This window comes from Rhineura floridana, chromosome 4 (assembly GCF_030035675.1).
Source record: "Rhineura floridana isolate rRhiFlo1 chromosome 4, rRhiFlo1.hap2, whole genome shotgun sequence".
Lineage (NCBI taxonomy): Eukaryota > Metazoa > Chordata > Lepidosauria > Squamata > Rhineuridae > Rhineura > Rhineura floridana.
The window spans coordinates 165,552,134-165,566,095 of NC_084483.1; the positions used below are offsets into that span (position 1 = coordinate 165,552,134).

The window sequence follows — 13,962 nt, forward strand, 5'->3', positions numbered from 1 at the left end:
GGACAGCGTAATTCTGAATAATAGTGACTTAAGTGCCTCATAAAAACAAAATATATATTATCTGCTGCTTTGTTTTGCTTCTATATCACTTAAACTTAATAAAAGGCCATGGCACTGTGTTTGCTGGGCTTAAGGAACTGATACAATTTGTAGTAACTAGGCATTATAATAATTTTGTGCTTCTTTGTTACAGCAAAGGTTGAGTTAAGGAAAGTGTGAGGATTTTATTATTGTCCCAAAATAATTGGTAATTGTTAGCTTAAATTAGATCTAATATTGTGCAATATGAGAACATTAGATGTCTTATATTCGTTTTCTTAAAGATGGCCCAATTGTAGTATTAAGAAATACTCTTAATTTATTGAAGCTTACCTGCCACCATCAGTGATGCTTCCCCCAAGGCGTCTGCAGAATTTACTGCGTCAGGCTGTGGAGCTACAACGGGACCGGTGCCTCTATCACAATACCAAACTAGATAATAATCTAGATTCTGTATCACTGCTCATAGACCATGTTTGCAGTAGGTAAGAGAACCACTTCATTTTAAGAACAATAGTAGTATCTTCTAATGCAACAAAATTCCTTTAAACAAATCTTTCTCTGTTATGAAGGATTGTATATATTTATTTATCTGAGTGAATAGCCTTTAGGGAAAAAAATTCTTAGGCAGCTGGCTTACTAAAAATGTTGCATTTTTACAATTCATGGGAATATTTGGAAGCATTTGTTGTGAAAGTGCTTGAATTGTCAACTTAGAAACAAGATGAAGAGAAACAGTCTTGATACAGGAGTTATCTGTGTAAGGCTTTAATAATATTCCAAACAGTTTAAAATCTCTTGATAGTTTTTCTAGTTGCAGAACTGATTGCTTGTGGTTTTGATCTTAATACTAATAATGCAATTCTATACTTACTTATTCAGAGGTAAGCCTGACTGAGTTCAACAGGGCTTACTTCCAGGCAAGTATGTACAGGATTTCAGAAGGTTGAGCCTGGACTGAAATTCTACACAGCTATTGTTAAATCCCATTGAATTTGGTGAGATCTGAGCAGACTAGCTGTGTGCAGGATTTCAATAATAGGTTCAAATATCAGAATGCATGGTGATAACTTAGAATTTGTTGTTTGTTCCTGACATCTCTGGTTCTTACATTTTAAGAATCTCTTCCCTCACTTCCTAAAAATCACAATAAAATCTTGAGTGACTAGTACTAATTATTATTCAGATCTCTGGTCAGGATTGGGGCCCTGTTTGTCTTTTTGTTTTCATGAGCCAAAGATATCTTTTACGTATGTAGATGTGTTTGGGTGGGGTCAAGGTGGGAACAGTAGGCCCTCGCACCATATTACAAATTGCTTTTGAAAGTCTCAGTTTTGGAACCAATGTGCCTTGCTTGCAGCATTGGAGGCTGCCATTCAAGCAACACAACTTGAAAAGCTCCTTGAGTGTATGGAACTAGTTGCACCATTATTTTGATTCTGGCTGATATTTGGCATAGTCTTAATATGCAAAAGGGAGCCAGTATGACAGCTTGAAAAAAAATTGTTTTGCAGAGACAAGAAGTTTCATATAGCACATTTGTAAATCCCTACTCTCCATGCTTGATTTGGATATGTACTAGATCAAGAAAAATGACTCTGATTTTGCTATGTAACAGTTTCTATGTTTGTATTTTTAGGAAACAGTTCCCATGTTACACACAGCAGATACTTACAGAACACTGTAATGAAGTGTGGTTCTGTAAATTCTCCAATGATGGCACTAAACTAGCAACAGGATCTAAGGATACAACTGTTATTATATGGCAGGTTGATCCAGTAAGTGTGTAATCCTATCTGAAAGAATATTCTCGATAAAGCATAAAATTAGACAATCACTTCTAAGTCATTAACCTTTAATTTTTATTGTACTACTATATTTCCAAAATGCCTTGGTGTATTTCTGCTTGCACCCATTTTGTGTGTCAAGCTAGGTTCTTGTCAATTGTTTGAGCAATACTCTGATTTAATTTCATGGAGAGAGTAATATTGGAAACAAAGCCTGTTTAGAATGGGAGATATCTGCCTTAGTCAGTCTGTGGAAATCTTAAAAGTCTTAGAACGGTTGGGAAGGAGTTTTCACCCAGATGAGACTGGCCAATCATCCTGGGTAGATGTGTTGCTCTTCCCCTGTTATGTAGCTCCTTTTGAATCTTCTGAAGTTACTGCTATAAAGGCAAAAATTGTTTTTATAGTGTATGTGCTCTGCTTTTAGCGCTCTTCTGGACCATGTAGCTTAATTGGGAGTGTTGACTAGAAGGTTGGATGAGATCAGGGATGGGGAATCTGTTCCCTTCAGATGTTGCTGGACTTTAACTCCCATCATCCCTGAATGTTGGCCATGCTGGCTGGGGCTGATGGGAGTTGAGTCTAGCAACATCTGAAGGACCACAGGTTTCTACCCTTGGACTAGATAGTATTTCCTTCCAAACTCTGAATTACATTACCTAGACTGAAATCCGTGCATACCAGACCAAAATCCATCTAGTCCTTCATCCTATTTCCAGCAGTGGCTAACTAGATGCCTCCAGGTAGTCCACAAGCAGGACATGAAGATAATACCTTCTTCTGTTGTTGCTTCTCAGCAACTGAGATGCAGAGTCATACTGCCCCTGAACCTGAGGTTGCATATAGCCTTAGTGACCCATAAATAGTGTCAGAAAATCGGAAAAATAACTTGTTCATCTGCTGCCTTGGTGCAGTTAAGTAAAAACTTGCTTCCAAAACTACATTCTTCTCTTCGTAATTCTGCTACTTGCTTTATGTTAATCCCTTTTTGGTATGCCCAAGGTCTGGCTGCCTAAATTTCCTAGTCCATACCCTTACTTTCACTAGTAGTTCTGTTTGTCACTCTACAATCTCTGTCTGCATTTGGAAGTATCTTGCTTTTCATGAGTTGGCTTCAAAAATGTAATTATGGTGGAGAGCCCTGGGCATCCTCACTGAGATGACCTTTCAAATGGAGCTGCTTGCTTGAAGGAGTGCAGAACAGAGGCATGTGAAAGTGTGTGTGTGTTAGAAACATGTATTTGAATTGGTTGGGTTAGAAAGTTCAAGCCAATGTGCACATTGCACAGAATGAGTTAGTAGTGTCCTCGACTGTACCACTTCAAAACCGCTTGTGTGGAGGGTGTTAGTTTTAAATGATAACACTATGTGTGTGGGTTTTTAAAACAAAAACCCCCCCAAACCCACCTCCCTGCATGTAGTAACAAGCATGTCAGGAAGAGAACTACACTAAACCTCTCCCCCAATGTGCTAGACCACTACATTTACTTGTTTAGGAGAATTTATAAATGGCTTAATTAAAATAATTTCTCCTAAGCAGTGCGCATAAAACAGTATAAAATAATTCTCAATAATATACAGATGAAATCAGCAGAATTAAAAAAGTATACATAAATAAATTATATGTTCAGATAGGCTTGCTGCTTTTTAGCAGGCATCATCTAAAACAGTACGAAGTTGCCTGCCTATTTTTTTTTCTTAATAATGTTATTTGTTATTTAGTTTAATTTTTGTAAATTGTATTGCTTTTATTGATGTATTTTTATACTTGCAAGCCGCCTTGAGGGCCTTTGGCCAAAAGGCGGGGTATAAATAAATTTATAATAATAATAATAGCTAAACTTGAATAGGGAGGCAGTTCTTTGTCTTTGTATGTCTTCTTGCTTACCTTTTTTCTTGGTTTGCCCTGGTATAGCCTTTCCCAGACTTCTATTCTGTCAAATAGGCAGAAAATGAGTGTGTGTCCACCAAAAGGTAAGGTGGAACTGAAAACAATCCATGATCTTTGCTAAATTGCTTTGGAAGGAGGTAGGGAGAGATTAACCTTCAAAGGTTTAAACTGCATGTATATCTTGGCAACAACCTAGGTAGCCAGAGTTGTAATATTTTCTTTTTCTAAAGGATACCCACCAGCTAAAACTGCTGAAGACACTGGAAGGCCATGCATATGGTGTTTCTTACATTGCTTGGAGTCCAGATGACAACTACCTAGTTGCCTGTGGTCCAGATGACTGCTCTGAGCTTTGGCTCTGGAATGTACAAGTAAGGGTTATTAACATGAAGGTTCAGTGTCTGAGGACCCTATTCACTAACGTATTCATAGGAACCATGATTAGGTTGTTAATATTATTGAAGGGAGTCCCTGGTATTCTCTCTGTTTAGTACAGAAGTGAAAATACAGTGCCTTGCAAAAGTACTCAGACCCCTGACCAATGCTGTCATATTACTGAATTATAAATTGTACATTGTAATTTTGTTCTGTATGATATTTTATTTTGAAACACTGAAACTCAAAATCAATCATTGTAAGGTGATATTGGGTTATGCTGAGAAATGTTTGTAAGGAACAAAAAACAGAAACATGTTTCTTGCATAAGTATTCAACCCCTGTGCTGTGGAAGCTCCCAGTTTACACAAATGAAAGAAAAAGCCCTATCGAGGACACCTGTGAACCATTAAAGTTGCTGTCACATTGTCAGGATAAAACCCCCGCTGTTGAAGGATCGTCGGTCAGGCTGTGGATCTGAAGGAAAATGAACACCAAAGAGCATTCTACAGAAGTGAGTGATGATGTAATACAAATGCATAGATTAGGAAAAGGGTACAGACTAATATCCAAGTGTTTGGCTATCCCAGTGAGCACAGTTGGATCAATAATCAGGAAGTGGAAGCTGCATCATACCACCCAGGCACTGCCAAGAAAAGGCCTTCCCTCAAAACTCAGCGCTCAAACAAGAAGGAGACTTGTGAGAGAAGCCACAGATTGGCCAACAATCACTTTGAAGGAGCTACAGAGTTCAATGGCTGGGAGTGAAGTAATGGTGCACCAGTGAACCATATCAAGAGCTCTGCATAACACTGACCTCTATGGGAGGGTGGCAAGAAAGAAGCTGTGACTCAAAAAGTACCATCCGAAAGCATGTCTGGAGTTTGCCAGAAGCATGAGAGTGCCCCAGCTGTGATGTGGGAAAACTTTTTGTGGTTGGATAAGACCAAGATAGAGCTTTTTGGCCCAAACTCCAAGTGCTATGTATGGCACAAACCTATGCCTCAAGACATACCATCCCTACAGTGAAGTATGGTGGTGGCAGCATCGTGCTGTGGGGATGCTTCTCATCAGCAGGGGCTGGGCATCTTGTTAAAATGGAAGGAAGAATGGATGGAGCAAAATACAGGGAAATACTGCAAGAGAACCTGCTTCAGTCCACTAAAAAAGTGAAGCTTGAGAGGAAATTCATTTTCAGCAGGACAGTGATCCCAAGCGCAAGGCAAAAGCAACATTGGAGTGGCTCAAGAACAAAAAGGTGAATGTCCTACAGTGGCCCAGTCAAAATCCCATTGAGAATCTGTGGTGTTTTTTGAAAATTGCAGTCAACAAGCAACGTTCAACCAACCTGAACGACCTGGAGCAAATCTGCCAAGAAGAATGGGCCAAAATCCCTCTGACACAGTGTGCAAAGCTGGTACCTGCCAAAAGACTTAAAGCTGTTATTTCAGCTAAAGTTGGCTCTACCAAGTATTGGTGTGTGGGGGTTGAATATTTATGCAAGCAACATGTTTAAGTTTTTTATGTTTCTTACAAACATTTCCCAACATAAAACCAATGTCACCTTACAATAATTGATTTTGAGTTTCAGTGTTTCAAAATAAAATATCATACAGAATGAAATTACAATGTACCATTTGTAATTCAGTAAAATTGAGAGCATTGGTCGGGGGTCTGATTACTTTTGCAAGGCACTGTATGTTAACAAACAAAACAGATCATTGATTTCCCTTATTGTTACCAGCAGTATTCCAATAACGTCATCAGTTACATGCAATGCCACCTTTCATCTCGGTGGCTGCTTCCTCATGCTGTGTAATAAACAAATGATAATTGGTTCCTGGTCTCAGGGTCCCTTTTGGTTCAGCATAAACCATTCAAAAGGACAATGTTAATTATTCTGCCTTCCAAATGTTCTCTTGATTTAAAGGCAGAAGTTTGGCATAGTCTGAATTTTTTTTGGCATAGGGAAACGCAGATTTTGTTCATTTTTTAAAAGAATTTGCAATGTCACATCATCCTCTATTTTTTTTAATTTGTGGTTTTTCCTTTTTAAACTGTAGCATTCTCACTGTAGGCTGTGTGAAGGGAAAATATTTTACACCATATTTTTATATAAATGTTTTAATATAATCTTACTCATAATAGGGCAATGAGGGGTTTGTTTTTTAGCTGATAGTACAGCTTCTGTCAGCGGAATGGAAAGGGAAGCCATTTTTAGCAATTCCCCATGCCTCCTACACCTCCTCTAATTCTCCTCTAGAGGGTCACCCCAGGAGTGGGGATCTGCATGTGGTAAGTTGCTAGAAATTTTCTTCTCATTCTGCTTTACGGAAGTCTTATCAGCTGAGCATCATTATTGCATACAATCCTAAGGGGATAGACATTTCTACATAAAATTACCCTAACTAAAATGGTCATTTAAAACTTCCATGCTTTTGTTTTTGTATATGTGCAAGTTAATCTTTAAAAGCTTTGCTTTATACATAGCTGACAGTGCAAGGATCTAATTTAGCTATTTTTGAAAATAAATTGTTCTGTATTGACACCCACAGGCACCCACTTTGTTGTTCTGCACAGGCATTGTTCTGCACAGACACCCACTTAAAAAAATATAAATATAAAATCAGGGACCATATAGAAGCCTTGCATGTGCTCTAGAGTTGTGAAAATGTTAATGGAAACCTCAGTTTTGAACTTTATGATTGCAGGTTAATCATAGCATTTTACGTGCATGTCATGTTTGTGTACATAATTCCACAGTGATGGCATGGATGAGGGTGAATGTAGTGAAGCTCCGTTTGGACAAGGCAAAGCTGTTAGAGGTGGAAGTCCTACTTGATCTTGGAATTGGGGGCCCCCCCATTGTAGATGAAGTTCGCACTTTCCCTGAAGCATCAGGTGCATTGTTTGAGTGCGTTGCTGGACTAGCAGCAAGCAGCCATGGCCAAAAGTGGTTTTTACCAACTTAAATTGGCTTCCCCAATAAGGATACTTCTACCTGTCCACTGTGATAGGTGCCTTAATAACATTCAGGCTGGTCTGCTGAAACATACTCTACATGTGCCTGTTTAGTTGGCTAACTTTCATTAGTTCAAAATGTAGCTGCTCACTTAATTTTGGGAATGAACTGAAGGGAGCATATTGCACTGGAGCTAAAACTGCACTGGCTCTGGATTGGTTTCTGAGCACCAATTCAGGGTGCTGGTTTAACCTTTTAAAGCCCTTAATGGCCTGAGCTCAGTTACCTAAAGGAATGTCTTTTCCTTTACAAGCTGCTTCCTTATAGATTGATTGGGATGAGCAGCAGAAGGGCTTTTTCAGCAATAGCACCCTTGCTTTGAAACTTGAACCAGGCTAATCTTTACTGGAAAGCAGTTCAAACCTATATATGTCTACTCAGAAGTACCATTGAGTTCAGAGAAGCTTACTTTCTGGTAAGTGGGTATAGGATTGCAGCCTGTAAAACATGTTAAACAATTTTTTCATAGACATTGGTGGTTTATGTATTTAACATTTCAAAGATTATTTGTTACTTCACCTACAGACAGGGGAGCTGAGGACAAAGATGAGTCAGTCTCATGAAGATAGTTTAACAAGTGTGGCCTGGAATCCAGATGGAAAACGTTTTGTGACTGGGGGGCAGCGTGGACAGTTCTATCAGTGTGTAAGTACTCCTTTAGTTTTTTTGAATGCAAAATGTGGCAATTTTTTTTTACTGTAAACCGCCCAGAGGGCTTCAGCTATGGGGCGGTATATAAGTACAATCAATCAATCAATCAATACTCTTCACTTAGTGCTGTCACTGGTGTTCTGTGCTCTCTGGCAAACTGTATGTATCTGTACTAGAATAGCCTTGGTAAATTTTGTCCCCACTGAAAAGCCTCCTACGTATATAACCTCTTATAAATGTTTGGTTTGGAATTATCTGAGACTTCTTTTTTTACAATGAAATACTATACAGGAATACCCCGAATAACAGACACTCATTTAACAGACACTCGCTATGACAGACATTCTCCAACTCCACCATTCCCCACTTAACATACGTGCGCTTCGCAATAATGGACACTTAATGGCGTGACGCCACTGCCATCTAGTGGTGATTGCAGTGCAGTACATGCATAGATAATTGCTTCACTTCAAGTACATTTTCACTTTACATACACACTCCGGTCCCATTGCGTATGTTAATGGGGGTATTCCTGTAGTTGCTTATTTGGAAGTAAACCCTATTATCTCCAATATAAATATTTATAGCATGGGTGAGAAACCTCAGACTCATGTGTGTGTGTGTACCTGTGTGTGTGTACCTGTGTGTGTGTACCTGTGTGTGTGTACCTGTGTGTGTACCTGTGTACCCATATTTTGCCTCTCACCCTGCCCGTAACTGGTATGTGACCGCCCACAGGTTGTCCATGAAGTGCCGTGGCCTTCTGACTAAAAAAAGGTTCCTTATCTTTAAAAGGTGTACATAATAGTGCCTTTATTATATTTGGGAATTTCTTGTCTACTAATTTCAACCACAGTAAATATTGAATATTTGAAATAATGTCAGTGGATGTCTCATTTTTTAAGAATTTTAAGTAATTGCATGGTACCTAATGACTTCACTAGTTTATTGTGACATAAGCTTTCATGGACTAAAGCTTCTTCACTAGATGTATGAAAGTTGTCTTTGTTTGCTGTGTGTGTGCACAATATGAGAGCAGGGGAATGATTAGGATCAAAAGGCTATGAAATGTCAGAAAGGCATTCTTAATATGTTTTATTATGGCTCCCCTTCCATGGAAGAAAGTTGTCTCTCCTTTTTATATTTCTAGCCAATAGTCTGAAATCACTCCTGGGTACAGAGCGTTAGCTAGCCTATTTTTGCAGGTATTCAACTTCTTTGAACAGGGGTGGCTAACCTTTTTTAGTCCAAGGGTCACATTGAGGGTTGGCCCCCCTCTCCAAGGCTGCAAGCTGGTATGTGCTCATGTCATGCACTCAACACTTGTGCAGCACATACACTCACCAGAGGGGGAGGGACAGAAGAAGCCTGTACATGTGTGTGCACATAACAGAGCGGGGGGGCGATGGGACAGCCACCACACATTCATTCACTCAGTGGCATTTGTTCTTCCCATTCAGTAAGAGGCTCTTCTCCTACCCCAGCGCTGTCCTGGCCAAGATCAATGCAGGCTCCTACACCACAGCTGCCATGGGGAGCAAAAATAAAACCTCTTTTTACCTTTGCAAAAGGTCCTTTTCTTGCTCTAGTGCAGCACCATCCTTCATAAGGTCTTAGAAAGGCTTAAGAAACGAGAAGAAAGTGCCCTTCTGCAAAGTAAAAAAGAAATTCTAAAACAAAAAATTACGTAGGTGGAGATTGTATCCCCATGGTAATGCTGGCTGGGTGGATAGCTTAAAACCTCTGCACTTTCACCAGTATGGCACTGGGGCTCAATAGCGCTACCTGAAAATTATTAATTGTATAAGTATAACCCAGTGCAACAACCAAATTGTTGAGGGGCTCTGGGGTCCACCAGAAATCACTTGGTGGCCCAGATACGGGCTACAGGTTAGCCACTTCCGTCTTGGAATATATTTTCTCTCAGTATGCAGCACATCTTTATGTACTGCTAACTGAGTTTATAATCCAGTGTGCAAATTTGTCATTTCACTAATTGCTTTAAATGAAGATGACCTCTCTAATTACTCCACTGTACATTTCCTATTTAGGATTTAGATGGTAATCTCCTTGACTCCTGGGAAGGAGTACGAGTGCAATGCCTGTGGTGCTTGAGTGATGGAAAGACTGTGTTGGCATCAGACACACACCAGCGAATTCGGGGCTATAACTTTGAGGACCTTACAGACAGAAACATGTAACTACCCCTTTTTTATGTTGTGCTGGATAAACAAATTTCATTGTACAGTTCACCAAACACTGAAACTGTTGGCTGTCTTAAAATTCCTTACGGCTTCTGGTTCATATAGCTGTTCTAAAATTGGACTTTTACAAAGATGGTCCTAAATACTGTTCTTTCTTTTTGTTTGCTGCTCTAGGTTCCTAGTGGGAGGAAGGGTGGGATATAAATAAAATAAATAAATAAAATAGGCAAATGTTGGCACAGACATAATTGGGGCTTCTGTGTCTGCAAGGCATGGCATAGTTAGGTGCTGTTAAATTGCACTGAAATGCTAAACTTGGAATGCAAAGTCATGGCTCTAATCTTATGTATTCTTTTATTTTTAAGAGTACAAGAAGATCATCCAATTATGTCTTTTACTATTTCGAAAAATGGCCAGTTAGCTTTGTTAAACGTAGCAACTCAGGTAAGTGGACTGGGTTTTTGTGTGTGTGTGTGTTTTTTAAATTAATGCTATTTTGATGTTTCCGTGTTTCAGTCTTTCAAAAAGTCACCTGGCCTGTGGTAAAATCTTTCCCCAGCTGGCCAGCTTTGGCAGTCAAAAGAAATTGGAGCTTCAAGGTTGTATCCAAAAGTTATGTAAGTGGAAAGCTGCTCATGTAAAGGAGATCTCCTGTCCCATCCTCCCCATGGTAGTTCCCTGTTAGGGAAGGCCATATGTTAGTGGAAGAATATATTTTCCTGAATGCTGGAGATCATAAATTCAATCTCTGGCATCTCTGCTTAGGAATGAAATCCTGGAGAGCCACTGCCATTTGGTGTAGACAGAACTGAGCTAGACGGGCCAGTGATCCAAGTCGGTTTAAGGCAGCTCCCCTACGCCTTTCCCCAAAAAAGTCTCTAGTTGGGGTCAGGAGACACTTAGGATGTGGTGCAGAAGGCTGTGGTGAGAGGAGGCAATAGAAAATTGGAGTGAAGCTGCTTACATAAATGGGAAATTGCTTGCACATGCTGCATCTTCCTTCTGCAAGCTCTCATGCATAGATCTTTCCTGAGGGTCCCTGAACCCCAGGTAGAGGCTGTCTATACAGGCATCTGTATTGAAGAGGAGTGAGCAAGAAATCTCTTATTGAGTGGATGGCATTCTGCTTATGTAACTTTTGGGTACAACCCATTGTCTGTAGGCATAAAATGTTCTGATTTTTGTCTTCTGAATTAGTTTGTGTTAATTTTTATCTAGTTTTTGGGGTTCAGTAAACAGTGAAAGCAAATTATGGAAAAGCTGCTATTACCTTAAATTACATTAATTAATGCTCTTCGTTCTCAGGGAGTTCATTTATGGGACTTGCAAGACAGAGTTTTAGTGAGAAAGTACCAAGGTGTTACACAAGGGTTTTACACCATTCACTCATGTTTTGGAGGCCATAATGAAGACTTCATCGCTAGTGGCAGTGAAGGTAACACTTGTTTTTAAGATCTGTTTCATTGTGTTATGTATATATATTTCAAGTACATGCCTCCTACATAGGGGAATGTTGTAGTATACTCAGTTTTTGGCATTTTAATAAGCAAAGTGAATGTTCTTATAACAGTTCACAAGAGCATCAGAAGAGCCCTGGCTCAGTCAGCCCAAACACCCATCTAGTCCAGCATCCTGTTCTCACAGTTGCCAGCCAGATGCCTATAAAAAGTTCTCCTACTGGGAGGAAGGGTGGGATATAAATCTAATAAATAACAAGTAAATAAAAAGTTACTTCCATAAAAAACAATGAATTGCTTGCTGAAAGAAGAAAAAAATCTCCTAGTAGAATGGGAAGTTGGATGTATGATGCTGTTGTTGATAGCAACAACCCTTGTCTTGGTAGGATGAGTATGATGTACAGGGATACTCTTGCTCAAATGACTCTCTGATGAGTAACAACTCTTATTTGATGTAGGGTTGTTTTTCCAAAGGTAGGTGTGTTTATGTAAATCCAGATGAGTTCTGACATCTCAAGCATAATTAATAATTATAGTGAGAGAAACAGGTTTCATATCCTGTAAGCAGATCTAGCACGTCATGTAACTTTTGCCTACATGCAACCTGAAACAAACACTTGTTTGGCAGCTTTTCTAGGCATTAAGGTGTTACTCATGCTCTCGTTCTATATTGGTAATACTATACTTGTTAATACAGAGTGAGCAACAGTACTCCTGTAGTTAACAGAAACTTTAGGAGAAGAAGGTTTTGGTTTAAATAGGAGGGGCAATCATAGTTGGGCCCTCCAATGAAGTATGTTGAAACCATGTTTCTTCTTTACCACTAACTGGTGAGTTTTTCATCATGAGAATAGCACCTTTATGAATACCTTATATCTTAAGTGTATTGCCATTGTATATAGTTATAGTCCTAATGCATGCATTAATCACCTTCTCCTTCCAAACAGTTTCTGGCCCAGGAATGTCTAATCAACTGTATTGACTCTTGGGTGTATCAGTTTATTTGTACACCATACAGGACAGCTTGGACAAGTCACTTAGTTACAGCCTACTGTTTGTTTGACATGAATGTGAAGATTAATTTATCCAGGTCAACTTAGAAAAGCTTTTTATTTTTTTCATTTTCAGTGTCTAAAAACTACCCAGCTGTAGTTGAAGCTGATGGCACCTAATTTAGATTCGGACTGCCTGAGTCTGTTGCCTCTTTGCACTGAATTGTTGCAAATATGGCTGCTGTGAAAGTCTCTATGTACAAAAAAAAAGTAACAGATTTAAATGTCATAACCTCTTAAATGTAAAGGTATGTTCTCAGCTAGGTAGGCTTTTCACCTACCAGCCCCAAACATCAAACGGTCTTCCCTGCGAGTAAAGTTGACTTTTAACTCTTGTGTACATAAAGTAGCACAAAAAACTCTCCTTCTGAGAGTCTGTGTTGCGTGTTGCAGCCTTACAGTGAATCTGTTATGACTTGAAACTATACAAGAGTATAGCTTAAAATTGGGAGATTAAAAATGGAATTACAAGTAGGAGTCTTTGATGCAATTTGATTTTAAAAAATGATACAGAAAGCACTTCCATAAAATACTTTAGCAAGCAGGTCACAGTATGATTTGTAGGGGTTGGGAAATAAGTGAGTACTTTTTGGAATGGACTGTCATATTTTTATCCTAAATCATTGCCAAAAATTTAACTTCTAATACTTTTTAAATAACTCTTGTATATCTTGATGCTTTTCACATGGTTGTTTCTATGTGATTTAAGTACAAGCCACAATCCTGCTAATGTGGAATATTCATTTTTAGCAAAAAATCTCATTTTTTACTTGTTGCTGTGACTCGTATTTTTTTTCTGTAGTGCGGAAAAAGAGTTGCATGTCTCGCATGCAACCAGCTCCGCGTTATCTGCAGTTTAGGTGGGTACAGTCGCTACTGCAGTCAGTGTTGATGCCTGCATAGTGACAGGAGAAAGAATGGAAGAAAGTTGTCTCATATCACATTACTACTATACAGATTTGTACACTTTTTATGTAATATGTCATACTGTAATAGCACCAACACAACTATGGGTGCGCACTTTAAATAAAATGCAACCTAGCAGTATTAAATCAATGCTTTGAGCCTTTGAAATTGATTGTTTGTTGCCTTAATATATATGAAATTGCTCCAGTAGGGTATAATACTTAAAGGCAATGGTGGGGCTGTGTGGTTGTTGCTTCCCCCTCCTCCTTACCTCTACATGTGGAGAGATCAGTAGTGGGCCATAGAAATTGCCTGATTCTTACCCATCCTTTATGCAAAGGTGACTCCCTGAATAGAGTTTCCTGCAGTTAAATGAATGCAAAATTTCCTGTAGCCCTATATATTGAAACCACTAGAGAAAGTCATTTTAATATCCAGTCTTAGATAGGATCCTTCATTGAAATAACTGCGATCTATTTGGGAGTTAACCATGCTTGTATGTAGAGGTGGAGCAGAAATAGAATATAGAGGAAGTGTGGGAGCCCAGGACTTGATTCCAGTTTTAACATAGATCCTCT

At 39.1% G+C, this 13,962-nt stretch overlaps 1 protein-coding gene across 1 annotated transcript in view; it reads left to right on the plus strand.

The window, feature by feature from the left end:
* Nucleotides 1–13,962, plus strand: part of WDR26 (WD repeat domain 26) — a 45,827-nt gene that overhangs the window by 24,236 nt on the left and 7,629 nt on the right. The window contains exons 6-12 of the mRNA XM_061625070.1: nt 368–524; nt 1,679–1,817; nt 3,948–4,088; nt 7,640–7,759; nt 9,817–9,962; nt 10,335–10,413; nt 11,275–11,404. Coding sequence (XP_061481054.1) covers nt 368–524; nt 1,679–1,817; nt 3,948–4,088; nt 7,640–7,759; nt 9,817–9,962; nt 10,335–10,413; nt 11,275–11,404 — 912 coding nt within the window. The remainder of the gene's footprint in view (nt 1–367; nt 525–1,678; nt 1,818–3,947; nt 4,089–7,639; nt 7,760–9,816; nt 9,963–10,334; nt 10,414–11,274; nt 11,405–13,962) is intronic.